The sequence below is a fragment of the Phasianus colchicus genome, chromosome 14 (genome assembly GCF_987193195.1).
Source record: "Phasianus colchicus chromosome 14, bPhaCol1.hap1.1, whole genome shotgun sequence".
Lineage (NCBI taxonomy): Eukaryota > Metazoa > Chordata > Aves > Galliformes > Phasianidae > Phasianus > Phasianus colchicus.
Window position 1 is genome coordinate 8,348,828 of NC_143449.1, and position 27,953 is coordinate 8,376,780.

Consider the following 27,953-nt stretch of genomic DNA (forward strand, 5'->3'; position numbering starts at 1 on the left):
TGAACTAAGTGTTAGGGTAAGGCCCTCTGTGCGTCCTTTTGGTCCCTGCATTATTGTATCAGAGCTCTCTCCTTCATCTGTTGGAAGAACTGAGAATGTTCTTAAATCTCCAGGAAAATATGATAAAATATTTCTCTAACATTTTTAACTAGTGAGGAAATACCTCTGTAACTGAAATGTTAAGAATTCCAAGTACTCCTTTCTGAGAGTTCTCTATTCCAGCTGCTCTTGACAAGGGGTTCAAATAAATGGCAAAAGCATCCCAAATTTCTCCTTTCCAATAACCCATTGGTTGGCAGTGTTTTGCTTCAAATCAAGGAGAATCCATTTTCTGTTTAAAACAAGTGTTCACCCTTCGGGCAGCAGGGAGCAGTTGTATTCTGTGCTGGTCTACCTGTCATTAAATAGGAGTGAAGTGCTCAAGTATGTTGCAAGGGTCAAATACACTGCATAGAAGTGCTACAGCTATGTTATAGCTGCCAGTTTACACCATTTCACTTAAGTGCATGAAATTAAGTTTTGATGGTGAGTGACTTTTAGGCTTTTAGGCTTTTTAGGCTGGCTGGGCAGCACATCCCTCTTCACATCATCTCTCAGCTCTGGGAGTTTTGATCTCCTGCTAGAAATCAGTGCTGCTTATTGGTGACCTGTTCAAACTACTGTTTGAATGCAGAGTGTGAGGTTTGGATTTGCTTGTCCATTTCAAAATACAACTCCACTGACAAAGGAAAACAGAAGTGGTTTATCTCATTCACTTTGTTACCTCATGACCGTTAACTTGTCTGGAAATAGGTCATTCATATGGAGAAATCAGTGCTGATTTCTTTGCTACTGACAACAGTCCTTGCTTAAGGAATGCCATGGAGATGTGTGAGTGCTCTCTCTTAGAATCAGTCTCCAAGAACAAACTGGATGTGGAGTTGGAGTTCATGCTCTCCACAGCCCAGAACAGTTCTCACAAAAACATGAAGCATGAAAAGTAAGGACTGAGACAGGATAGTGGGATGTTGACTTTTGTACTTTTGACAGCTTAATTTTAGCTGAGAATTGGAAATAGGGTTCTTAGCAGATGAAGTGCATACTGTGTGCTTCAGTCATGATGAAATCAAATGGTGGCACGGCTTATCAGAAAGGTCATAACGTGACAGAGTTGTTTTACAAAAGGACTTGGATCGCTGTGCAGGTACAAGAGCTGCGTGATTAGCGTGGGGAGCTGTGATAAGGGGCCAGCAGGGGCCCTGCAGGGCTCTGCTTCCACACTTTCTGATCTGAACGTGAGGCAGTGAAACTGGAGACAAAGACCAGAAATCGGGATGAAGTCTATCATTTCCAGCAATGTCTTTTCATGTCAGCTTCTATTCCATGCTATTCATTTTTTTCTGAATGCATCAATCTATTAAAAACATGTACTGTGGAGGAAAGGCACTGTGAGAAATGTTGTGAGAGATACTAATTAGAATGAAAAATAGACCTCTTATCTCCCCACATTTAGGAAATCTCGGAAACACATCTGAACTTTTTGGCTAGGCAGGCATTGGACCTAATCAAGCCTCCAGCTGAGAAACCTGATCTGGTGTCTACAGCTTTGTAGCTTGTTCCAACCCCTAAAACTAATATGAAATATTTACGCTCAATATGGTTTGTCTACTGCAGTTTCCCAAACAGGTCAAATGCATTCTTATATTGAGTTACATTGCAAACACGTGTTTAATGTTTGTGTGTGAACATTAGTTCTGCTTAGTGCCTCTGCGGTCTTGCTCTCCAGATAACCCCTACTTGGAATATATCAAATGTGATGATACATTCACAGGCAAATTTAAAGCTCATGCAAATAGTGACAGCCCTTTTACTTCCAAGAAGACCCCGTCCTTGGATTACTGAAAAAGTAGATTTGCATTTCCAGTGAACAGTGAGAATACAAAAAAGTTTTAGGGGAAGCACATTCATATCTGTTTCTCCTCTTATGGGTAAAAAGAGAACAGCTGCTTTGCCCTGTGACAAAGGGATGAGACAAGGATATAGACCAAGAGGAGACTTGCTGTGAAAAAGAACCTTTTGGTATTAAACTATTCACAAATCTGGATCAAATTTTGACTGATTGCTTCAACTGAATTTTAAGATATTTGTGCCATTGTTTTTAGAAGGAATTTCAGTGTTTGTTTAGAAACTGGAAGTTAGAAAGTTTAAAAAACAGCTATTTAAAACAAACAGCAATGTTTGTTTAAAAAGCAAAAAAATTAAAAGAAGGTAGCTAAGCAAAAGAGTTAAATAATCCTAAAACATATGAAAACACTGAATTATGCAATAATTGAAGCACTTCAGTCAAAACATAACACAATTTCTCTAAAGTATTTCCTCTCCATGAAAAACAAACCATTACTTAACCCCATTCTCCTCCATCATTTCTCCTCACCTCCAAGACTGACGTCTGCCAAATTTTCAGCATCACAACAGAACTAAAAATAGTCCACTTATTTCAATTGTAAATGGAACAGATACTCATCGTGACACTGCTTAATGACTGAAGAACACCTCAGAGGGAAGCCATGAATTCACAGCCTGTATCACATAAGCTATATTTCATTCCTAACTGACTTTTAATGGCTGAACTGATGTATGGCTGAATTGCCATATGTCTAGACAGTTGCTAGAATTACACTATCCCACAGCATAAGCTACTGTCTGAACTGAAAGGCAAAATATATACATTCAGCCTTTCACATTACCACTTAAAATCTAGATAGTGCTTTAAAATCTCTTGGCAAGTATCAGCAACAAAAAAGCAGCTTCTGGGTTATAGGGACTATTGAGCCCTGAAGAGGACCAGTGCACAGAGCAGCAGAGCTGTGCATCCTGCAGTTTGCTCGTGCTTCATTCCAGCTGCTCCAGCGGCCATGCAAGCAGGAGCGAGCCAGCTTCTCTTGCTTTGGGCAGGAGAGGCTTTGGACAGGAGTGTTTCCCAGGCAGCTGGGCTGCTCATTTAACAGATAAGCAAATATAAAGTGGCTCAGCCTGGGATCTTAACAAAATGACAAAGAATAAATACTGAATAGGGAACGAATCAAGTGCTAGCTGATACTTTTACAGTTTGCTCAGACAAAAAATGGAATCCTTCATGAAACTCTGACATGGGTCAGACTGACTGGCACAGAAAAAATGATCTGCTGGACACTGGGAGTGTCACTGCCAGCTTTACAAACACGTTCCCCACCGTCAGTTAATCAGCAGGCAGTTTACTCACTGTAAAAAAAGCCTCAGAGAGACAGAACTTCTTGAAACAAAAGGGACAGGGTCACTCTCCTTTAAAAATGATAACCTGGGCCTCAAGGAAGATCTCAGACTCCAGATGGTGGAAATCAATTGCACTCAACTGTCACAACTGGGAGAGCTGTGTCATGGAAAATGCAGGTGCTGTCCTGCAAAGCAGGGCTTGGAAGCCCTGCTCTTACCAGCACTGAACTCCAGGAAAAAAATTCTTAGCAAAGAAACACTTTATGAAAATAGCTTGGCACATCTGTTCCTCCTGAGATGGGAAGGTAATATGCCCTATGAATCTTACCCATAAGAAAACACCCATAAATTCCCATAGGACAGCTAAGAAGAATAATTTACTGCAAGCTGCAAAGCTCATTATATGTGAAGAAAGACAAGAGCTGCAGCACGTGAGTGACTTATCGAGAGGGAGAGGCCCCTTCCTCCAGCCCCAGGCTGGCTGGCCGGCCCTGCGGGTCAGTGGAGGTTTGCAGGAAACTGCGGCCAGGTTGGGTGCTGCTGCTCACCCAGCACAGCTTGGGGGGAACATGCAGCAAACCGAGGGAAGGCAGGGCAGTGGGGGAGGGGGCCAGCAGAAAATCAAGCACACTGTGCACAGAGCAGCTCAAAGGTCAAGTGTCTACAAGAACATTGCTTTCCTTCAGGCAGAAAAGCCCTTCATGTTTAAATTCTCTTTCTGCCCAGAACACAATTAATTGCTGCTGGAGATGAGTCCTTCTAACTCAGCCACTTGGGCAGTGCACAGCTTGCTCCCCAGGCCCTGCAGGGATGCACTACACCCCTACGCTCAGCATGCTGTGCACTCAGGATCCCTCCTTCCCAGCATTACATCCCCTGTGTGTTCAGAGCATCCTCCCAAGACATGTGCACAGGACTCTGTACAGGGTGTTGGGTGCTTTTCATTTCTGCTCGTGTTTCGTACATCATGAAGACAAATTGTCTCATGATATTTGTATCACACCTAAACTTGTGCAGATAATATCACCTCTCCCTTCAGTTACCATCCATCAGCTCATAGATGACACACACTAAGTGGCCTTTAAGGACAGTCATGAACCACTGTTCAAAACTTTCAAATTCCCAAACATTCTCTCAAGTTTCAGCTGAAAGGCACCTACAAAGATCACTCAGTCCAGTCCTCAGACCACGCACTTTGCTTCTCACTTTGTTCCTGCTGAAAACATAGTGAAGGTATGCACTCTCCCCATTTCTTTTCTTCCTTCAGTAGTACCTTACAAGAATAGAGTAGCTGGAAAGTCTGAGTGATCAGCTTCTTAGGTCCTTTGGTTCATTTTTTCACATAAATCCCATGAGTTTTTTCTTCTTCAAGGCCAAGAACTCAAAACATTCATAATCGTTATCAGTTAAGTGACACTTTGGTCACAGAATTTTGGAAAGCATTACAAGAAAATTGCCTGACTTGCTGTATTCATCCTGGTAGCCTAACAAAGCTTCTAGGTGCAGAGGTAACATCTAGAAAGTCACTTGTTTTGAAATGGGATCTTTGAAAATAAAGGACTTTTCAGTTTGGCAGGCAAATGAAAAGAATTGGTGGTGGAATGCTTAGATTAAACAGAAAGCAGAATATTTTATCTTTAGGCAAAACAAAAGTGACTGCAAAGCCCCCAGAATCCATTCTGAGTCAACATGAAGCATTCTGTTTTGGTCAAATGAAGTACATTCTTCCCTTGCAGACTGCCATTAGAAACAGGAATATTTGTAGAGAAAAATATTATTTTATAAAATGTTACTTCAAAAATTGTGCGAGCAAAATTCCTTTCAATACTGAGGAGAAACAAAAACAACAACAAGAAAAAAAGTCTCCATGCATTGGCAAAAACTGTTTCAAGTGTCAGATGAATGCATAAATTCTGATTATCCGTAATATAAGATTTTCAGCAGACATAGAGTTTGTAGGACATATTCCCCCAGTGAAGTCCCATTGCTAAGAACTGGTCTCCTATATTAACTGCTGCCAGCTGCTCATCTGGGATAAGCCATTAGTGATTATTGGGTGGAAAACCAGTAGGAAAGAAGAAGAGGGGGAAATGTGTTTGTGATTTTGTCTGTCAGGCTTTTGTTTAGAAATTCTGTATCAGTTTAAAGGAGGAGAGAGTTACCTCTTGCTGCTGGAAGTCAAGTGCTGTCACTGACAGCATGCCAGAACACAATGCTGCTTGCTTAGCATCATATCTTGCAAGGCTCCTCCACTTTCAAGTGGAGGAATGGAGTTTAGGATAAGATTCGAAGATACTGACTGTCTTGACTGAGAATTGTATGCAGCTCATTTTTCCCCTGTATCCAGTCCTTTATCCAGACCTTTATATTCGAGGAACAGCATGGAGAACTGCATGCTGATGTAGCCTATATTCCCACACCGTGTGGCCCTGAATATGGAGCCAGACCCTTCCACCAGTCTGAGAGACAGCCAGCTTATCTGCTGGGATGCATGCTGAGCAGATGGACACCACGTGCCTGTCTCAGCTAGCTGAGTGTCTGGCAGCACGTGTGGCTGTCTTGATTCCTCCAGCGTGAAAGGAGGAAGAAACGTGACTCCAGCACTGGTAATATCTTCTGGAGAGCAAGCCAAAGCCCAAGTCAGGGCTGCTTCTCACATTCAAATTATCTGTGAACTGTCAAGAGAATTAAGGAGGCAGAAATCAGCTTCAAAGAATGTTGAAACAAAAATATGGTCATGTGAACGGTGCTTTCATGCATTTCCATTCTCTTTAGATTCTTCTCAACATGGAATTATGAAGGAGATGGAGCTTCATATCTCTGGGCTGTGGCATTTGATAAAGAAGGGACTGTGGCTGATGTGACACTCAGCCCTGATGCAGCACTTGTCCCACCTGCCCTCCCTGTTCTTTGCAGCAGCAAAGGGAGATCGTATCCTTCCCTGCGATGCCATGCTGCCAGAGCTGATGAGCAGTGAGATGTGTGCTTTGACAAGACAAGCTGCTTGGATCCATCCTTCTTTTGCCTTCAGATTGGCTATGAACCAAAAGGAGCTAATGGGAAAGGCTGCATGAATTTAAGCAGAGATGCAGCAAGAAAGTGAAAAGTTTTCCTTCACCTGTGGACTGTGCTCACATGGATCACGTAAAGAGCCCTTGAGTTTCATGAGAAGCCTTGGCAGGACCTGAGCTCCATTTCCAGTTCTTTTGCTCTGGACCCCTGGCAGCACTGCAGTACAGCTCAGGAGTTCCAGTGCTTCATAGCGTCCTTAGGAACATCAAAAAGAGACAGGCCTCACTTTCTGCACAGCAGTATATTCTAGTTATACCATGTGGCTCCATACATCAGTACTGAAAACTGAAAATGCATGGAAGGAAATGATTCCCTCAGCCCTGCCATGTGCCTCGCTTGCAGTGTCACTGCCATGTGAACCACCAGCAGCTGGCTGGGCCTAAGCAGGAAGCCAGTGTTACAGTGTTCACCAATGAACATGTTCAAAGAGTGAACCACACCAGGCATGAGCAGCTTGTTCTGCCCCATGGTACTCAGACCCTGCATGGCAGCCAGCACAGATGTGCTGCGCTTGTATATACTGCTTGTTGCCAGTGCCACTGATCAGAGGAGGTGGAACTCACTGGTTTTGGAGTAGTCTGTTGAGCATCAGCTCTATCATGGCCCTATTTATTTAAAGAAACAGAGTAGGATCTTTGCCTTGCACAAAAAGTAATAGAGGTCTGCTCCTGACCTCCTGTTTCCATGTCTTGATGTCCCCTACTGTTCTAGCAAAGCAGGACCACTGGTGTGTGTGGACAGGAATCAAAGCACAGCACAGAAACCTGGATGAAGTTCTCTAGACAATATTTTGCAAGATGTGAACTGGCTCCAATTACCGCTGTAGTCAGGATGCACAATTTGCTGATGGAGGAGAGCAAAACAGAACAGAGCCCATTCTCCTTCCTGCTCCTCAAGCTGAGTAGTACAGAGAAGTACAGCAAACCCCATGCTGCTGTATGGAGCTGAGGGCTGTGAGGAAATCACCGCCTAAGCCAAGGTAGCACTGGGCTGGTGCAGGGCACTTCCAGCTGACACCCTGGGGATTATCAGCTGTTTGCTGACAGAATTTCAAATAGGAGAGCTGCAAGTGCTGATTTCTGTCTAGGCTGAGGTGTAGGATGGTGGAGAAAATCTTTTCGTTTCTGTTTTCCTCCATCTCTGAGTCATGTTCAATTTTATACATGCCCTAGGAAGCCCAGCAGGGAGGGCTGTCTGCGTTGGAACATGAGATAGTAGTCTGCCTCTTCCTTGGGCTCAGGAATCCCAAAGCCTGAAAGAAATGAGTATGCTCCCCAGAAAGACCATTTGCTTGGGAAGGATAATAGCAGAAGGCAGAGCAGAGAGCTGGCTGCCTCGCTCCCCCATCACTGCAGAACCTTTCCCTCAGAGCTGCACTGAAATTAGATGAGCAGTTAAAAACTTCCTGATTATTTCTACTCCATCCCCAGGCTACACTGTATTTTCAATGAGGAGATGGGCGACAGGAGAAGGGGATTGTCTGCTTTTTAATTACAATCCTTGGGACTTGCAGCTGCAGCAGGAAGTGAAGAAAAGGCCTTGAGAACAATGATTCAGGATTGAGGTCCTGAGCGCTCCCTCCCTGCAAACTGGCAGTGCAGCTGAGGCACGGCACTGACTGCTGCCTTCAGTCCCCATGGGCTGCCTGGTGTGTGGGGGTCACAGCCCGAGTGCACTGGGGAGTGCTGCTGCATGCCAGATTCTGGCAGAGCTGAGAAGCTCCACCAGGGAGGCTGTAAAAACAGAAGCAAGCACAGGAAATAATAGCCAGTAAGCTGGGCTTCCGATACAATCATGTACTCATTTTGGTGTCAAGCAGCAGGCCAGGAATGAAGGGAAAAAATACCATTCCTTCCTTTTTTGGCAATGCTGGCTTGTAACCTCAGAAGAATCTCCAGCCTTCAGGGCCTGGCTCCACATTTTCTCACCCCACCTGGCTCGGTGCTGCAAACAGCCTGCCCAGCCGTGCTCCTCCACAAAGCATCCTGAGACGGCTCTGGAACTTCTGCTTCATCTGGTGCTCAGCAGGAGCTGTGAGTTTCTTCACTTGGAGACAACGGATGGGTTTCTTAGGGATGCCCAGACACTGCATGTCAAAGTTCCTTTGCAAGGCATGTTTAAACACTGAAGGAAAGCACTGAAGGAAAGGGTATGTTTTGAATGCCTTGCTTAGCCCCACGATTCATAGATCTCTTGCTGACAAACAGCTTTCTCATCCCCAGAACAGCCTGTTGGTATTCAGCAAACACACACAGGAATTACAGGGGAAGAGAAGCACCCCCTGCATCCATGCTGAGGTACAACTTCACTTCCCTGGGGCTCAGCAGCTCCTGCAGGCTGGCAGGTCGGAGCCCAGAGGCAGTTTCAGGCTTATGGGCTGCAGTGCTGCAGGGCATTGGTGGGTGAGCAGCTGGTTTGGTGGGACACAGTGCAGGCTGTATGCTCACTGGCTCACCTGTGCATGGTGCAGACTGACTCACTTTCTGTATGCTTCCTTCAGCAACTTCTAAAATATACTAAATCTCTTCTGAGAGGAGAGAATCTTTGAGGGTGATTTAGAGCAAACTGCCTTGCCATGCTGTTTTTAAGAGGAACATTGGCACAGAACTCTCAAGCTAGCAAGAGGACATCCTGTGATTTTTTTTTTAGATTAACACTGTTCCAAGTGCATCACCAGCAAATATTTCATAACTTGGGATATTTTCTTAAGCTAAATACTCAGGCAGTCCCAAAAGATCCATCAGATTTCCTGCACGTGCTCTCGCCATAGAGTAATGGAGTTCTGGGCAGCCAGGCATGGCACTGAATCAGGATAGAGAATTGAGTTTTCAATGCATTGTTTCCTGACATGTAGGCATTGAGTTGGATTAACAATCTTGGATGTAGGGCATCTGAGTGGTGTGTAATGAGAAAAGGAAGCAGCTCAGCACAAGAATTAGGGTGGATAAAGAAACCAGGGCTTAGAGAAACAAGGGGAAAAAAAAAAAAGAAAGGAAATAGAAAGGGAGAAAAAAAGTGACTACAGGAACTAACAAGTAACACCAAAAAGCTACTTTCCGATAAGAGGAAGACTTGCTGGAAAAGCAGGATGAGGGCAGAAAGGGACTATTTACAACAAACATAAAGAGATTGGAAAATCTTATCCACAAGCATCACACAGGTGTGTTCACCCAGTACTTCCGAAATTGAATTTAGTCATGTGGGCAGACCACATTAGCCAAACCCATTAAATGTCTAGTATTTGCTTCAGTAAGAGGATTCAAAGAATCACATTTTAGCAGTTACTGGAAAAATTAAATTCACTCATTTTCTTGAGTATTTGTAGAGAACTGCACAGTAACCCTATTCAGCACCAATGGATCTCATGCAATCCTTTGTCATGACACAAAACGTCAGCTCCTTTGTCTGACTACTCATAACCTCAGCTTGGAAGACCCAAGATCATTCCATAGTCTAGTAAATCAATTGTCAAATGAACTGGAAAAAGACATCAACATTTTCTGGGAATATTCTTTCAACAAAAGGTCGTATTATTGAAATGGTTGTTCAATGTTATATTTACTTTCCATTTGTTTTAGATGTGAACCCAGTGATTCTGACGCAAATAGAAGAGGCAGCTCAAGAGAACAAAAATGAGCAATAGGCCATTTTTCACCAAAAAAACCCCACCCAATATGTATAATGCAGCCATTTGGCTTTGCTAAGTACATCCCACAGATGTGAAGGACAAAGCAGTACACAACTGTGGAGGAGAGGCAGGAACCGCAGAGACTGTTGTCAGGGAGTTTGATGCCTGGGGAGGAAGAGGACTTGGGTACTGAGGGTGAATCTCAGGAAAAGCACTGTGGTAGCAAAAGCCTTAAAAGGTCTTAAAAGGTAAAGGAAGGAAAAGACATTTAAAGAAATCAGTGTTCATTTATTTGGAACAGAAAAATAGGCAGGACAATCCAGTCTTCAAGTGACAGAATTGAATGAGATAGCTAATTTCTGGCTCTTGTACCTTTGTCCCCATGAATTAATTCATCAGGCCTGAAAAGCCAGGTGTATCCCAGCCTCTGCAGAGTGCCACAGCTGCGCGTGCTGGGTTGGCGAGGTAGGATCTGTGCAAGCATCAGAACCGCACTGCTTCTTGTAGCACTGATTTTACATTACCAAAAAGGCATAAAACCAAAACAAAAGGAAATTCTTACCTTTAACAAACACATAAATCTTGGCCATGAGCTCCTCGCTAGACGGGGCGTCATCGTGAACGCAGGTGAGGTACCCGGTGTCGCTGGCCGTGACGTTCCTGAGGAGCAGCGTGCTGCAGCTCTGCCCACTGCTGTTGCGGCAGCTGCTGATGTGCACACGGGGGTCTGCCTTCTGTGCCTCCCGCAGCAGCCAGCTCACCGGCCGTGCTCCCCTGCAACAGCACACCACAGTTACAGCGGGTCGTGGTTCAGGCAGAACGTGGGCTTCCTTCTGACCCACAGCTGCCAGTGTTCCTCATGTTCCCTCTCTTGTCATTTGGAAACGAATGATACAGGTTGCAGGGTGCTTGGATTAGCAGCCATAAGAAATTAAGGGTGCTCACACCACACTCATGCAGCAGAGCAGGGGAAATTCCAGAAATTGTAGCAACTGTGGCAAGCTAACTCCTGGAGGAAAGCTTAGTTTTCATTTTAACAGACATCCTGAACTCCAGTTTGTTTTTCTACCGCTATGTTTAAGCCACTTCAAACATTTGAAAGCACCAGATAAAATTATATGTTTCTTTCAAGTTGAGGAATTTGCATATTTATCTGCCAAATTAACTTATACTTTCCTTTAACTGTAAGGCTGCATGGAGAGAGAACATTTATGTAACTTCTCATCACCTTTCTTGTTTAATCAGCAGTGACTTGATCTTGGTTTTGTGAAGGGTCTGGAACTAATCCAATTACAGATCTTAGAATATCTGCTCAATACGCATCTTTTTCTATTCACCCCATCACAGCACTGGGCACATAAAACCAGCAGGGCAGATAGACACATTGTGTCACCCATTCGTGTCTTAGTTATGATCACAGCTAGTGTCAAATGCAATTTTGTGTAGTTTACTGACAAAAAGCAAGGGCACTTTATCACCTTTTAAAGGACTCAGAGAGGTCTTCTGGTGTTCCAGGTCAGCAATAGGCCCTGGTTCTGCAGGTTGTGTTGTGGTAAATGCAGCAGGCACACCATAGCAGCTCCTGCAGCTCTGTCCTGCTTGGGACGAACTTTGGGGGCTCTGAGGAAGCCTAGCACAGGCTCCACATGCTCGTGCAAAGAGGACTGAGATCCTCCTCTAGCAGACTACTTTCTGCAGGTCAGTGCAGAAACTGGAGGGGGGCAGAAGTGGTGGTCTGTGGATCCCAGGGGAGGAAGGGTTTGGGTTCACAACAGATGAGGCAGTTCTTTGCTTCCATGCCTACAGAAAGGCCATGCTGTTCCAGAGGACAGGAGCTCACTCGCCCTTTCTACCGTGGTGAACTCCCATTGATCCAATGGCATTTGCAGCGCAGAGGAAGGAGCAAGAACCCCTGGATTTTCCCAGCTGAGTGTCGCCAGGAAGAAATCCGGTCTAGACATGTCTGCTCCATAAAGATGCCTGTCCTTACAGTATCCAACAAGCGTGCTGTGTGAAATTTCCAGTAGCTAAGAACTCTGAACCCTTCTGTGCCAGTGGCTTTGCAGTAGCGCAGTCGGTGCGGTAAGGGAATGCTCTTGCCAGCAAGTCTAGTGACACTCAAACAAACATCCTCTTGGCTCTGATTCTGACCGTCCTTCTGTCGCCTTCCTGGATACAGTGAGGAACGGGGCCTAGGTCTGGAGGTTATTCCCAGCACGTAGAAGAGTGAGAGCCCCGGGAAGAGTGTGGATGTTCTTCCTGGTGAGCAGCCTCACCCTGCTTCTTGGATGCACAGATGAATTGGGCAACCCTGCCTCACCCGTCACACTTCCTGTCTTTCTGAGCGCGGAAATACCTTCTTATGGAGACATCCCTATCCAGTGCTTTTTCCCAATCTACAAACGTCACCAATGATGTAACAGCCACTTCTGTCAAGAAATGGGACTCCCAGCCCTGAACACGAACAATGGCACTTCATGTTCATATAACCATTAAGGTCAGAACACACCACTAGTCTAGTCATCTAGTCTAACCATTGACTCATCACGACCATGTCTGCTAACCATGTCCCTCAGTGCCACATCTACCCTTATTGAACACCTCCAAGGACAGTGACTCCACCACCTTCCTGAGCAGCTCATTCCAGTGTCTAAAGACTCCTTCTGAGAAGACTGTATTTCCTAGTACACAGTCTGAATCTTCCCTGGCACATCTTGAGGCCTTGACTTTCATCCTATCACAGTCATCTGGAGAAAAGACAACCCCCACCACAACCTCCTTTTCAGATATTCGTAGAGAGCATTAAGGTCTCCCCTGTACCTCTTCCCTAGACTAAACAATCCCAGTTCCCTCAGCCGCTCCTCATGAGCCTTGTGCTCCAGACCCTTCACAGTTTTGTTCCTCTTTTTTGGACACAGGCATCACCAAGCCTGGTGTCTGTAGCAGCGGCTCTGCAGAGCAAATCAGGGGGTTCACAACTCTCTGCTTCCTCACATGGGCCTACTTTTTCTACCTGCTCATTTTATACAGGTGGAAGATGAGGACTTTGACCACTGCCTTGGTATTTTCACATATTTGGCAGACGGGAGTCACAGCAATAGCTGCAGCTTTGGCCAAGCTGCCAAAAATCAGGAAATCCTGGCCAAGAATCTCAAATGAATGGAGTCTGCAGCAGCTACCTGCCTGTACTAACTCCCTGCACTGAGACCTGAACTCTGGAAGCAGACAGAACTCCAGAGCTCCCTTCATGGCCAGGATTTTCCCATCCCTTAGGTGGGTTTATTGCTTCATGTCTGTAAAGCAATTTCAGATCACAACCAGCGCTACTGAAGTGCTGATAAGTTCTTCATCTCTTCGTTCATCTGGTGATATGAGGAAATCAGTTCCTACTGATCAAAATGGCAGCGGATGGAGAACTGCTGAGAAGCATTGATTCAGTTGGCCTGGAGCAGCACACAGCTCATGTCCACACATCATGTTTTATGAAGCACTGCACTGAGATTTTAAAGGACTTTAAACTTTATTGCCATGATGCTTGCTGCTTGCTAAGCTAAAAATACCACTGTAAGGTTGTTTTGACCTCATAAGCCACATGGCTAGCTGGAGGTATTTGGAGGAAAAAAAAATGCTTTACAATCCAGAAAACATCACAAATTCACACAGACTGAGTCAATTTACCCTTCAGTATAAACACTGAATTAGTTAGACCAGGAAAAAATCAGAAGGGATGTATTTGTCAGCATTAATCTACAGCTGAGATTCACCTCCCCACTGTTCTTTCTCACTGTCTTCAGTGGTTGCAAGAAACCAACAGTGTACTAGCTAAACTCAAGGAGACTTTGCAAGAAGATGTACGAAAGTGTAGCATGTGTAAAAGAATTTGTGATAGTCTGGGTTACCTTCAGCCTTCTCTACTACAATGTGTGCTGAAGGAACCGAAAGACAACTTTTCACAGCAGCTTGGCATTTAAATCACATTCAGAACAAGTTGAACACCTACCTAAACCCCAGTCAGAGACCCTCTGTGTGGCCAAGCGAGTTAATTTGTGTCCTGACAGAGCAGAAGGAGCTCAGACTCTTCACACTGACTGCTCAGTTGTGTCTCTTCCAGCTGTGACAAAGTTCTGTTCCCCATTTCCACATAAGTCACTGCTGACGTCTTGCTTGTTTCTTGCCTGGCTACTTTTTATATATTATGTCAAGAATTGAACTGCTGCCAGAATTCATGATCTATGGTCTGGTTTTTATGATCCTTGCTTATCTTTGACTTAAAGAATATGTATTCAAACAGGTCAGGTCTTTGAATATACACATACTGACTGGTGTTTATTTAATTGTCATCTTCTGGGCTAGGCAGTATTTGAGGTTAGGAAGTTTAAGCTTATATACACATTTTTGTCTTTATACATATGTATAACTATATATATATATATATAGCCATTTACTGATGGACAGGGGGAAAAGAGCGATTTTAGCTGCAGAGGAATCGAAGCTGCATCTCTTCAGGCAAAGGTTTCCAGCCATGTCCTTAAGCATGCACATCCCCTTCCATAAGCTTTGCTGTGTGCTGACTCAGGGCTTTGCTTTGGTTCATTTATGATAAAAGGAATGAAGTGGGCTGAATGCTTACCAAAGACTTTTCTCTCTGCTTTGTTTCAGCCCAACAAGTTCTCCTGAAATGCACCCAAGGGAAAGCATCGCCAGTTGCAGATCATGGCTGTCCAGCAATCTTTGCTCCCCCCTGCCCAGAAGCCGTGCTGTGCAAGGTAATCAGTACAACCGAGGGCATCCAGCACTGCTGGAGCAATCCTTACCTGCATTTTATTGTTAGAACTTCTCCTGGTAAGATGACAATGTGGTCTTTTGCAATGCTCAGCACTGGTTTCTCAAAAAATTTGTCCTCAGCAAGACCTGACCCAAATAAAGAAGAAATCATTGTTAGGCAGGCTATTCACCGTGGTTAGAACATGCACAATACAGCCAAGGAAAGCTTTTTGTTTTGTAAATAGTTCTTAATTTGGGGGCCCACACAGGGCTTTAATTTATACTGATGCAATTCAGTTGAGCATAGAGTTGCATGGTGCCCACTGAGATCCCCTCCATTTGTTTTTCTTCCCCTTATTCACCCCTTTCTGTTCTAACACCGAACACCTGCATTTCTGCTCATAGTCTTCCTGCTTTTCTTTAGAGCTGGCTGTGTTACTGGGTTACTGCAGTTTCAGGACAACAGATTAATTTCAAAAGAATTTTACATAAATACAGAACTGGAAAGAATCAGTCTGGGAAACAATCTGATGTACAAGGTCATATATTACTTTTCAGCTAATAAGAGAAAACAGTAATTCTGGGGAGCAACTCTTTGATTCTCAGCTGTGAAGCATCTGCTGCATTAAATGCAAATTAAAAGCCTACTGTTCTCCAAAGCAACATTCACAAATACTGCATTTGAACTAAGTGACAAGCTGCTTCCTTTGAGGCCGTTGGGCTGCATAATCTGTAAGGCAAATCTACAGAAGTGTCTAAGCCACCATCCCCAGCATCAGTGTCATGAGGTCCATCAGCTCAAGAATGACAATGGTCTTTATTGACAGCAGTGATAAAAGCTGCTTTCATCATAATCATCATCATCATCCCGTGGCACAGGGAAGGCCTTCAGAACAGCCACCCTTCCAAAGGCAGATACAAGCACTAAATGTGATGAGATATGCCCAGCCCCTTGCAGACAGCTGTTTGAAGGGGGACAGCTCGTGAGCTTGGACCCATGGCAGCGTCAGCAGCTGAGCGAAGCAGGGGAGCTGTGCAGGGGAGCCGTGCTGCTGCTCTGGGGCTGAAGCCACAGCCACCACACTCTGAGCACTCCTCTCAGCTGGCTGCAGAGTGCTGAACGTGAAACTGCCCTAAATGAGACCCCCTATCTGAGTGTACATCTAGGGCGATATTGTTTTCAGAAAGTGAAACTGAGAAGAAGCAGAAGTGAGGCAGGCCAGGCTGGTTTCCTTGTCCAAATTCAAAGTAACATAATCAAGGAGAGGAGAAAACAGGCTTAGATAAGTATCTCAATTTCCAAAGCTCTGACATTAAAGCTTTATGTTTTCTTTCCCCTCCTGCTCTTCAAATCTACATCTTCTCCTTTGCCTTGAACTTGATAAGCCAGAAATCTATCGCTGGGCTTATAACAGAGGCATTATACTCAGCAGAATAGAGAAGATAACATATCTAACAAAAAAAGAAACATAAGGGTTTAACTTTTCAACTGGATGAAACAGTGATTTTCTTCCCTTCCACGTCCCATCTCTTCTCATCTCTTCTTTGCTGGATTCAAGTAAAATTCTCTTAGCTTGGTATATTCTCTCAGCATGGAGAGTGAATCACTCCCACTTCAGAGAGCCTGGCTTCTTCCAGGAGCCAGTCAGACTCCCATGAGAGGCTCAGTGGAGGTCAGCTCATCACATGGTTCCAGAGCCTCCCCAAAGGCATCCTGCCCAGCCCACATGTTGCTCAGCTCCCTTCAAGAGCACACAGCCTCCCTACAGACCTTCAGCTGAGGCTTCACATCAACCCTGGCCACCGCAGGGACCTCTCCACCCCCAGTTTTACGTAACTGTTGACACTGCAGCTCTCTCTCTAATGTCCTTTGCAGAGTAAGGAATAAATTGATGAATAAGAATATAAGAAAGAGTAAGAACATCAGAAATAATAAGAATAAAAGAATAAGAAAAACTTGCGGAGTCTGGCCAGGAAAACTCCCCTCAGAGCAGCTGTATGGTTCTACCTACAAACTGCTGTTACATGCATGTGATGCAGTGGATGCTGGACAGGGTCATAAGGTCCCAGCCCTGCTGTTTCCTGGTTCTTTAAGAAGTGCAGTTGTTCCTAAACACCTTCAGGATGACCTGTACAAGGTGTAGCATCATGATTAGCAAAGAAGCAACAGGAAGAAAAAAATAAGGCATACTACACAGGAGGAGACCACTCTGGCGAGCACACCTTTGCTGTTGAATCTGAGTCCTCTTTGTATTCTGGAAGCACTCTGTTTGCATGAAGCATGGGATAAGGTTCAGTATGTATTATACACAAACAATCCCAGAAATGGCCAACATAGATTTGAAAATGTTTGGCAAGTGTCATTGAATTAGCTAACTGAGGGTTCTTCTAGTCCTGTGTAGCTTTTACAGGACACAGCAGCAATCCCAATCCACTTTGGGCTGTTCACACTGCGATGACTGTGGAGCCAGGCCTGCTCCAATTTAGACAATCCTGGGGTTCTGACTAACCCTTTTGTTGGTTCCTCTGGTGCTATCAATTGTTCTTAGGGCTTATGGGGGCTAAGCTGGTATCTCAAGCTGGCCTTTGAACAAGCCTGGCTTCTGCCTCTTGGTCTGCAAGCGCTGAAGGGGTCTGTGGCAGCGGGACCTGATCTGCTGTTGTGATGGGAGCTTAACGCAGTCCTTGGGCTCTTACAGCTCTTGAGAGTGTTTTTGATAAAAGAAGGAAAAGTATTTTTCAATTATTCTGTTTATACATCTGAGGTACTTCTTTCCTGAAGTTTATTTTGGCTTCTGGAGCTGAAGAAAAGAATAAGCAAAGTGTAATTTCAGTGCATTTCTATCCCATGGAGGACAGGAGGACAAAATTCCTCTGCCACACACACACTGGGTCGCTGCTGCCAGGTGACAGAGGGCTTTTATAAACACAGCATGTGCCCATTACTGGCATGCCTGAGCCAAAGCTGAGCGGACTGAAAGAAAAACATTGCAGGGCAAAACCAAGCAAGTAGTGCTGGCAGAGGCTGTGCTGCTCTGGGTGAGCAAAGCTGGAGCTGGCAAGGTGAGGCTTTGCAAAATGTTCAGCCTCCGCTGCTCCCTTCAGAGCTGGATTTCAACTTTGGAGGCAAATTTGGGGCTTGGATACAGTGCTTTTCCTTCTCAGAATATTCCATGAATATTCACCATTTTATTGCATTTCATTTATGTTTTATGGCTTTAATCATTAACTGTCTTCTCAAAAACCAAACATTTTCACAGCCAGCTACAAAAGCACCAGTGCCATGGCTGACCCTGCCATTCTCTTCATGAAGCTGATGCTGTGCAGCATCCTTCCTTACACTTCCAATGTAGTTTGGGATATGATGCTAGAGTGATAATGCTGTGAAATTAGGAAAGAGACTATTGCATCTTGCAAAGCTATATATATGTCTTTGCCAACATTCCCTCTTTAAATCAAGGGACAGATATGTTCTTCATGGGGACTGATGTGTAGCTATGATATTAGATTCCCACTCTTGATTCCTGGTTGCCAAAGCAAGCTGGTTAAAGCAAGGCAAACATAGTGCATCATCTAGGAAGATGAAGAAGAAGAGCCCTGAGCCTGGGCAGACCCTCTGCCCTGGGTCCCACTCACAGCTTCTGTTTCCAAGATCTTGTTCCTACTGCCAGTTTAACATTCTGCTGTTAAGAGCAGAAAACCCCAAACACAGCAGAACTGCACAGGTCCCTGGGAGGGAAATGTGAAAGGTTGACTGATATATTGTCCAGGGAAGAAAAGTATATTGAAAACTGTTTTTCCTGGGACAATCTGATTTTGTAGCCCAGCCAACATGAAGCCTGGGAGGATCCCCAGGCGCAGGACGACGTGTGACCTCCTTCACCTCTGTCAGATGTCTCTATCGGTCCCACTTGGCTGAGGGACATCCCTCCCACACTAAGCAAATGTCTGATTGTTCATGCTAGGCATGTGGGTGAGCACGGATAAAAACTATTTTTAATCTCTGCATCTTATTGTAACAGTCTACCTTAGAGCATCCTTTAGGCACTGTAACTACCCACTAGCTATGCCAAAAAGAGCACTTCCAAATGCTTGTGAGATTGAGTGTATCTAGGTATCACACACAGTGACAGCTAACGTCGATATGATATCTGATTAAGAAATCCACATGCCCCTTTTGGGCACTGTGGTGCACAGACGATGGGAAAACTGAAAGAGCAGCATCAAAGAGCACCTAACCTCTGCATCAGATGACAAAAAAAATGATTGCCAGGCGAAGCGCAGCCTGCTGTGCTGACAGCTAAGTGAAGCAGGTTAGATCAGGGCCCGTGAGGACTTGGGCACACAAATAGTTTTTTGCACATGACTGAACTCCGGGGACTATTCATGTGTGTAAAGTCACTCTTATGCACAGATCTGGGCCCTAGGACACATCAGGTCTCATTAGGAAGGACTGGAAGTCACAGCTTTAGAGTCGATTTTGGTAGGCAAAGGAGATATATATACACACTATTTAAAAAGCTTTTTTTGTTGCTGGCAATAGATTGGGAACGCTTCTGTAAGCCATGCTTATCTTGGAGTGTTTCTGAAAGTTAAGATCAGGAGCACCCTCTGTGCTCTGAAAGTGCTCTGTGGGGTCACTGGGGGCTCTAAGGACAGCACGCATGGCCCTGCTCACAATAATAAGGCACTCGTCAGTAATGTAGATGATAAGCTGCCTGCCAGGGAAGCACTGATGATAGCTCAGCCTCCCCAAGCGGCCTTGTGTCTGCAGCACTGAACGGCACAGAGAGACACTGTGCCTTCCTCAGATGCCAGCGTGCTTCATCGCGGCATGAGCACATCTGGAAAGTGGGCAGGTGCCAGTTTTGTATTTTCATCAGTACATCCCCAAGGAAATCCTACTCTCACAAGAATTAGAAAGTTCAAGGATTCAGTGAGGCGCTGTGTGTTTTTAAACCAATGGCCTGTAATCATTTTCAGATTTATCTGAAGGTCATTCTCTATGAAAAGAGAGGAAAGGATGGTTCTGCTAGCAGTATGGTATCACTTGTAATATTTGGTGTGTTTATTAGGTCTTTATTCAGAATCAGCATTCATTTGTTATTACTGAGTAATTTTCTTTTCTAAAGAAATTTACTTTAAAGTCTTAAAGAAGCAGTAGCAAATGACTGAAGAAGACCCACCTCTCCCCACTTCTGTTGTCATTTTGGGAGGGAGAAGATATAAGTTTTGATTCTGCTAGAATCATGCATTCACATCAATGAAATATCTTATCCTCTGTTCTAAATGCAAAATTTTGTAGATTTTAAGTATTATTGGTGGCATTGACTTTCCTTGCAAATAAGAAGGGATGTCTTGAATCCAAGATCCTGGCTGTAAGTCAGGACAGAATCTCTCCATTTTCAGTTAGTGGATGCTGTCAAGCCACCAGGCAGGTACTGAGCCAGTAGAGAGGGCAAAAGCTCAGTATCCTCAGGCAGGAATCCCCCGGAGTAGTCTGGCACATAAATACTCTGTGTGGGCATGTAACTGGCAACCTGTACAACACTCAGAGCTTCCATTCCTACAGAAAGCAAAGGAGTTCCTCCCCAGTGAAATGAGTCATCAGTAGCTCATCTGGGGAGACTGTAAAGATTCTTTCAGAATATTTCAATGCTAATGTTAACCCACGAGGCAGCAGTTATTGTGTTTTTGTTGATTATCCATGGCAGAGGACCTAGCATTTGTTTGGCTGGCTGAAGAGAAAGGGGAGCAGTTCCTGGCCATTCTCCTCCGCCTGCTGCAGATGGAAGCTTTGTGTGGCTCCAGCAGGGGCAGGAGGGGCTGTAAGTGTCCTAGTGACAACAACAGAAAATGCGATCATTAGTCTTGAGTGGAGTAGACATCTACCTCAGCACAGTGAGAACAACCACAAAGTAGAGTAAGTGTTTAAAGATAAGATAAGGCATTGGCCCTTCTCTTGGGATTTGTTCCCACAGCTTTTCCTCACAACTGGATGCATAAGCATTTCCTGATCAAGTGGCACAGGGTCACTCTGGTTTCCTTCTGTAATCAGCAGAAACGCTTCAGCAAGGCCACCTGATTGCTTTATGTGCTGACGGTTAGAAACCATGGTGTTAATTAACAGGAACTTGACTCTGTTTGTCAGAAATCAAAACACAGCCTTTTGAGTTCTGCTACACCTGCTCAAAGGCAGCTCCCTGAGCTTGCAATGCCACGTGCTTGGCTTTCCATGATATGGATCGCCATATCAATTGCAGATTTATGGAAAAAGGCCACAGAAAGCAACTCCAGGTCAAGACTGTTTGGTCTTTGGTGGCAGCAGCTCATTAATCAGGGCTATTGTTCTCCCTCTGATTTTACAGAGTATGGAGTCCCAAAGAATGACAGAGATATCACTGCCCCAGGCTTGCGCTGAGTTATGGAGGGGGCATGTCCTTTCTTTGTAACTGCATGACAAGCCCAAAACTTAAGATCTACAGCCCTAAAATAAACATGAGATCTGGGAAAGGAGGTGGCAACATCTGCAATCATCTGCCATGCACTCAAGCACAATTTAAAGTATTTAGGAAATGCAGTAATCTCGTGTTGATGGTGAAAAGGCTGGGAATGTTGTTATTTCATGATCTAAATTATGGCAATTCCTCTGGGAAAGAGAAGACCTGGCACGTCTCCATGGTTAGCAAGTATGCAGACATGGTGGGAGAGAGGCACACTCACACAAATGAGACCATGCTATGTGCTGAAGACTTCAGGAAAAAAATAACAAAATATGTGAGGTATGAAACTGTCTTTGCCTTTTCTGATAAATGGGGGCTGCAGATGCAAGCGTTCCCAATGATTCCCAGATTGGATTGCCTCATTGGAGCTACAGACATAGCTTTCATTCTTCCCTGACTTGCCCATCCTGAGGAGGCGGCACATCCTGCATGCTGTGAGCAGGAGGAGCCAGCAGGCACAGCAGCCCACCACGCTCACCTTCTGCCTGCCCTTCACCTATTCCCAGAGGACTCAAGCCGCTACTCTCTCTTCAGATATCAGTTAGCATTCCTCTGGAAGTGATTCTGGCCAAGATTTCTCTCCTTTCTCCAGACCACTGGGTAGGAAAATGAGAAAGAAGAAGACTGTCCCGATCTGTCTCCAAATTCCCTGTGTCACTGTGTCAGCTCAGAACTTTTACTGCAGGTGAGCTCCTGGGAGCATATCTGTGTATGGACAAATCATTTTTATTGCATATCAACTCAACACTTCTTCATAGCTACAGACAGTAAAGTGTGGATCAAGTTATGATTCCAGCTTGTCAAAACTCTACACTCAATTCCCTTCAATCTAGTCAGAATTGCTCTAGAGAGGGTAATTCGTATGCAGTGAGCAGTTACTTAGAAAGTTCACATGTTATAGAAGGAACATTTAAAAACACTTTTAATTAAATTACTTTATTATTTTGAGTAGCTATCAGCAGATTAGCTCATTTATCAAAGGTGACATGTAAGGCTGAAAAGTCAACAGCAGTAATTCACAGACTTCATGTGTGTCACACAGCGCAGCACTAAACGTTGCGTTCCCTCACACATCAATGGGATTGAATCTGGCACCTCTATATTTCTTTCAAACTTACTTGTTTTGCACAGCTGCAAATAATGAAAGCAGTTGTTGTGCTGAGTCCATTCCAAGAACTATTCCCCAACCCGCTCATGTGTGCAGAAAGAATCAGTCACTATTTAAATCTATCTTGATTTGGGCCAGGACCTCTAATGAAAAACCAAGCAGTAAATCTCTACTGATGCAAGCAATGATTTCTCTCTTGTTCCTATCCAGTTTTTACATTAGCCTTCTAATCCGCCATAAAGGTGCTGCCTATATTCGAGATAAGAGTACAGTCCTTGAAACTAGATATTCTATTAAAGAGAATGGATGTCTTTAAAATTTAGAGCATTGGTAGAAAGTCTCCTCTACTATACAATTTTGTAACTTTCTAATATTTTTCTACGGCATTGCCAATAACCATCAGATCAAAAAAATGGCCAGTAATTTAGGTGTGGATATGATATGGTCCTGCATATTTTTTTCACTTGTTAATCGCACCATTACTGCACACCTCTCAGCAGACTGGAAGATGCATACAGTGCTCCCTGTACTGCGGTAGCACTTCCTGCAAGTGGACATGGTGTACACAGCAACACTACAGCTGCATGCAGGTCAGTCTGCTTGCAAGGCATCAGGCAGGGAGGATGTGGTATGGCTGATTTCTCTGATGGCAGTGAATTGCCCTTAGTTCCATGTTTAGAAGGGATTAAATAACCCACGCGTGCACCAGCTCATGATTCATCTCAACTGCCAGTAGAGGTCAGGCTCCAGGCTGGCAACACAGAAGGAGGAATTTCTCTTAGGTCGCTTTAAAAGTTGCTAATATCAGAGACCAGCAGTGATAAATATTTTTACAAAAAGTCAATAAAGTTATGCTGGCTTCACACATGTTACAGACCTGTTCTGGTATCTGGTAGTACAGGCACCAAAGCATACTGCTAGAGCCATACATCAATTAAAATGCAACAGTATTTCAAACTACTGAGTAAATTAAAATTGTTACTGTAAGTCAGCCTACTCCTTTGACAATAAAATCCTAAGTGAAAGAGTCTGGAAAAGTGTATGATGAATATCCTAGAGAGACATTAAAATAGCCAGAGAGAAAGACAAGTTATGTCAAATTCCAGTTTAGCAAAAAGTGCATTTCTTTAATGCATTGTAAGGTCTCTGCCATCAGCTTCTACATCTGCCTTCAGCCAATACATAAGGAAACTCATCCCTCCATCTATGCTTGTGGCTCATCTCCAACTAAGACAAAATATTTCATTGCTGCAGAGATGTTTGTTCTCAAGAAAGCCTGGGTTTACTTACTGGTTACAAGTTAATGTTTTAGGATATCATTTTCCCTTGATGCTCAGTCAAGGATCAATAGTCTGAAACTACAGATGGGAACAGCAAGGTTACTAAATATTTGAATTTAAGTCTCAGCTTTGTATCGTAAAACAACCTCAGGTGTCAGGGATGATTACTGAGCTAACTGTCTCAACACTGTTGAGAACAGTTTGCATATCTCAAGCAAAACTTCCGTGCAATTTAAACCACGATTAGTTATTTTTTGAATGCCTTTATTTGCCACATTGTCTAAACCTGAAGACCAGACCTCCACAGATTTGATACTACCTTCTTGCACACTGTAATGGAGCCTTAGATGCTACAGTAATTAAACTTTGGTAAATCAGAGGGCTTAACAGGAAGGATTGGAATCACAGGAGATCTGATACCAAGGGCAGCTGTTTATCTGCTTTTACTGTTGAAAGCAGTAAGAGTCTGGGAGAGAAAAGAAAATCTTCCGAAGGTTGAGTTATATCAGCCTGTGCAGTTCATCTCCCAGAGGAAGCAACAATGCCAGCCCTATCTTTAGGAATATTTAAAATTAGAGAAGATGAAGTGCTAGGAGATGTCCTTCAGAAAACATTTGCTGGTGACCTACATGAAGCAATGTCTGCGTGCTTCCGCTGTCACATTTAGGGCAGTATTAGGGACTCTCTCTCCTGCTGAGAACAGAGCAGGTTTCTTCCCTTCACAAATTGCTTTGGTACTACCTCATCACTGCTGGGACTGAAAGGCAGAGCAGGCATTTTTGGCTTTGGTCTCAACTGTCGATAAACCAAACCTCAGAAGACGACAACAGCTGTTTTTTAAGAAGTGTACGAGAGAGGAGCTTGATGAGGATCTGCTGAATGATAAGAGGATGGTTTGCTAAACAACCTCTGTACTGATCCATGGCTAAATCCCAATGTTGCCACAAAGCAAGCTGTCTGCCTACTGCCACCCAATGTTCCTGGATTACTTGTTCAGAAAGACCGTGTCTTGTCTCTGGCCACTTGCCCCAAGGCTTGAAGCCACAGTGTGAATGTGGCAGTGAGCCCTGCTCCCTGCGTGTCAGTGGGTCACGCATGCAGCATCCCATAAACCCCAGTGGGAACAGGGGTAGTAAGTATTCTCAAGCACTTGTGGGGTGGTAAATTCCTCCTCTCCATCACCCAGCCCTCTTTTCTAGGAAAAATATCAATTTGTGTGGAAACACTTCCTGGTATAGAACATCTGTGTCCTCCTGCGTGATGAATCACTGACCTCCAGGAGCAGGGCACCGGGAGGTCAAAAGATAGGAGCTTCACTTGGAATGGGGAAGGTGGCTGTCCACAGTGAAGCAGAACAGAAGCACACACCCAGTTAGTGTTGCCTTATCAGTTTTCCTTGAGCTATACATCAAGAATTAAATGAGCCAGAGCCTACCAAGATCAACCCAACTGATGCACTGCATTGAACCGCAACAGATTCCATCAAATCGCCAGGCTCACATGTGTCAGAGAAGTGCAAATGCTAAGTGACAGTAAAATCTGCTTGGCAGGTAATTGCTTTGTTTTCTCAGTTCCTTAAGAAGAAATGGGCTGAGACCAACTTTGGACTTGACGCTGGAATCTGTTTTCTATCAGCTCTGCGTTCCACTTCTGTCGGCTTTGTGTGCCTGTCTCAAGACATTTTCTTTTTTTGTTTGTTTGTTTTGAAGGGTGGGAGGTTGCTATTTTGGGAGACGAGATAAAAGCTGTTTGCTTGAGATGGGGAGAGAGAACCTACCGATGTGCTTACAAAGCCTCACAGTCCCAGTTACAGTTCTGCAGCCCCGGGCAATGTTATGTTATCTCTCGCCTGCAACCTCCCTGTGCAGTTTGGCCTAACTAGGTCTGGAAGCCTGTTTCCTCACTAGTTTTCATTAAGCTGAAAAGTATCAGTCAGACCCAAGGAATTGGCTGCAAAGCATTTCTGAAATCCTTCTTAATGACAAACTCCATCAGGCCGTGGATCGGGGCTTCGCTTCCCTGCAGCCGCCACCACACCGCTACCCTGATGTGACCCCAGCTTCTCCCCTGTTTGCTGGGCTTCTCCACAGCTGTGACATAATGTTTTTGATGGCAGCCTTCGGAGGAATTCTGCTTGTGGCAATGCAGGGATCTGCTTCAAATTAGCACTGCACATATTTACCAAGTCTGCATAGCATGGCTGCCTGTTGACAAAGATCCCTTCTTCTGTCCGCCGCTGCTTTCCGGATCAGCTCACTCACCCTGCGAAGGCCGGAGGAACTGCAGCCCGGGGAGAGGCAGCTGGTGGGGATCCACAGGCCGGGATGCCCAGAAACAAACCTGCTTTTCTAATGCCAGATCCTGATTTCTGCTTTACTGTAAGGGGCTTTGTAACACGCCTCAAGCACAACACCTTGCTGCCCTGGTGCTGACTACATCCCTGCTGCTCAGCCCCTCCACCCAGCACTCCCCTTTTGGACAGGCTGGCTGGGAGCAGCAGTCAGAAGGAGCTGTGGCACAGGGGAGATGACTACACAGCAACCTCAGGTTTGCTTTTCGGGATCCTGCTTTCAAAGGTGCTTCACCACAGACACTTTGAGGAAAAGAAAACACTGCTGGGTACCCAGGAGCAGACCCGGTTTGCATTAAAGCCACCTACGCCATTCAGCAAAAGCTGGGCAGGAAATTCTTCTCTCTTCGTGTCTAAATATTTAAGATCTATTTATTTATTTTAATTCCTGTTGTTCATAGGGATAAAACAAAAATCCTTCAAAGGTTTGTTTATTTTTTCTTTTTCTTCCTTTTTTTTTTAATTATGAAAAGCAGCAACAGAGAAAGACTCATCTAAAAATAGCCAGATATTTAAAGCAGCCCCTGGTAGTGGAAGGCACAGATTCAAAGGCTTGATTCCACCAAGCAGCATGGTGTCTCCTGCATCCTACACATGCATTTCAGGGATGGCCATGGCTGGCTGGGCTGTGACCAGAAGCACCAGCCTGGCTGGAGAACCCCTCCTGCATTTAGCACCAAATTTTGTCACCAAGTTTTGCTTTTCTGCTATAAATCTCTTTTGTTATTAATCTCCAAACCGGTTCTCTTTTTACTACTGAGCGCAAGCAGAGCAGAAATAAACTCTGAAGTTTTCTTTTCCTAAAATTTTTATCTTTTCAGCCCAAGAGTTCATTGTAGTTCCTATAGACAAAACATGCAGTTGCCCTTTGAAGAATAAAATTAGTTCTTGTGCTGGACAGCTAACAAAATCAACAAATACAACTTTAAGTGCCACTACATGAAGAAAGCAGCTCCTCTTTTTTGGACCTCTCTCCTGCCTACTCTTTGAGAGTAGCAGAAGCCCTGATTAGACATACAGAACTGTATGAAAATGACTGAGAGAAAAGGGAATCATGAAAGCTAAGTGAACACTGAATGAAAGTGAAACCTCACCACCTGGATTCAGGCAGGGAGGTGTCCTAAGGCTGGAGATGAAGGAAGACAGGCAGACAATAAGGTTCCTTCCCATTCTGAATCCACACACACAGCACGTATTGCTGTAGTTAAGTAATGGTGTTTTTTATTTGTATCTTTTTCTGAACATGCAATAAATTCATGCAGATGCCTGGATCTGTATGGCCAGGCCACGATGAGACCAGACAGTAATCTAGCCAACAACATGCAGTACTTTCATTCAGAGAAACATGCTTGTTTTCCAGCTGGAAAGGAAAGCTGACCATTTTGTTGCACTCTTAAGATATTGAAATGTTTATATCAATTTAAAACAGACTCTTAGGGAAAGTACAAAAACAAAGAATTTTCAGTCTGAAACCTCAGATGCCAAGTTGTAAACCCTTGGCTAAAAGGTCTTAGGGTAGAAACAACTGCAGAGCATTAACTGCATAGCAGTGGTTCACACAGGAGCCATAAGAGTAAAGACAGCATTTTGGAAAATTGTGAGGCATTTCATTTGGGCTTCAGTGCAAGGTCACAGGATGTAAGCAGCTTTGGGAATATAAAAACAAAAAGTAAAATTTTAAGTTACTTGGAAGTAAAGATAACCATTATGCCAAGCACCAATCCTGGAAACCTTATTCACAGGAGCTGCTGTGTTGATAAGAACATCTGTCCAGCAGGACATGTACTGGTTGGCATACACTGGTTGCCCAAGTTGGCACCATCTTGCAGTCCAAAATAAAGAGATTGTGTCAGTGGGCAATGGCCTGGTAATCAAGGGGCAGTTTCCATTGCTAGGAGACAGAAACTCTTATGTGCTCACAACACCACTGGGGAGGACAGCAAATATTTTTTGGCATTCTTTATTTAATTGAGCTATTTTAAAATTACAAACCCCTAAAACAAGTACTAGATCTGTT

At 44.3% G+C, this 27,953-nt stretch overlaps 1 protein-coding gene and 1 long non-coding RNA gene across 4 annotated transcripts in view; one reads left to right on the forward strand and one right to left on the reverse strand.

The window, feature by feature from the left end:
* Nucleotides 1–27,953, reverse strand: part of LOC116229736 (vascular endothelial growth factor receptor kdr-like) — a 122,206-nt gene that overhangs the window by 76,314 nt on the left and 17,939 nt on the right. For all 3 annotated transcript variants that reach the window (XM_090150151.1, XM_031594424.2, XM_090150150.1), the window contains exons 2-3: nt 14,746–14,842; nt 10,494–10,705 (exon numbers count right to left, since the gene is read on the reverse strand). In XM_090150151.1, the coding sequence (XP_090006277.1) occupies nt 10,494–10,705; nt 14,746–14,842 (309 nt within the window). The remainder of the gene's footprint in view (nt 1–10,493; nt 10,706–14,745; nt 14,843–27,953) is intronic.
* The window catches only part of LOC149915994 (uncharacterized), a 131,750-nt gene that overhangs the window by 23,465 nt on the left and 80,332 nt on the right, over nt 1–27,953 (forward strand). The window contains exon 3 of the long non-coding RNA XR_016471024.1: nt 14,591–14,697. This is a non-coding gene — a long non-coding RNA (uncharacterized LOC149915994). The remainder of the gene's footprint in view (nt 1–14,590; nt 14,698–27,953) is intronic.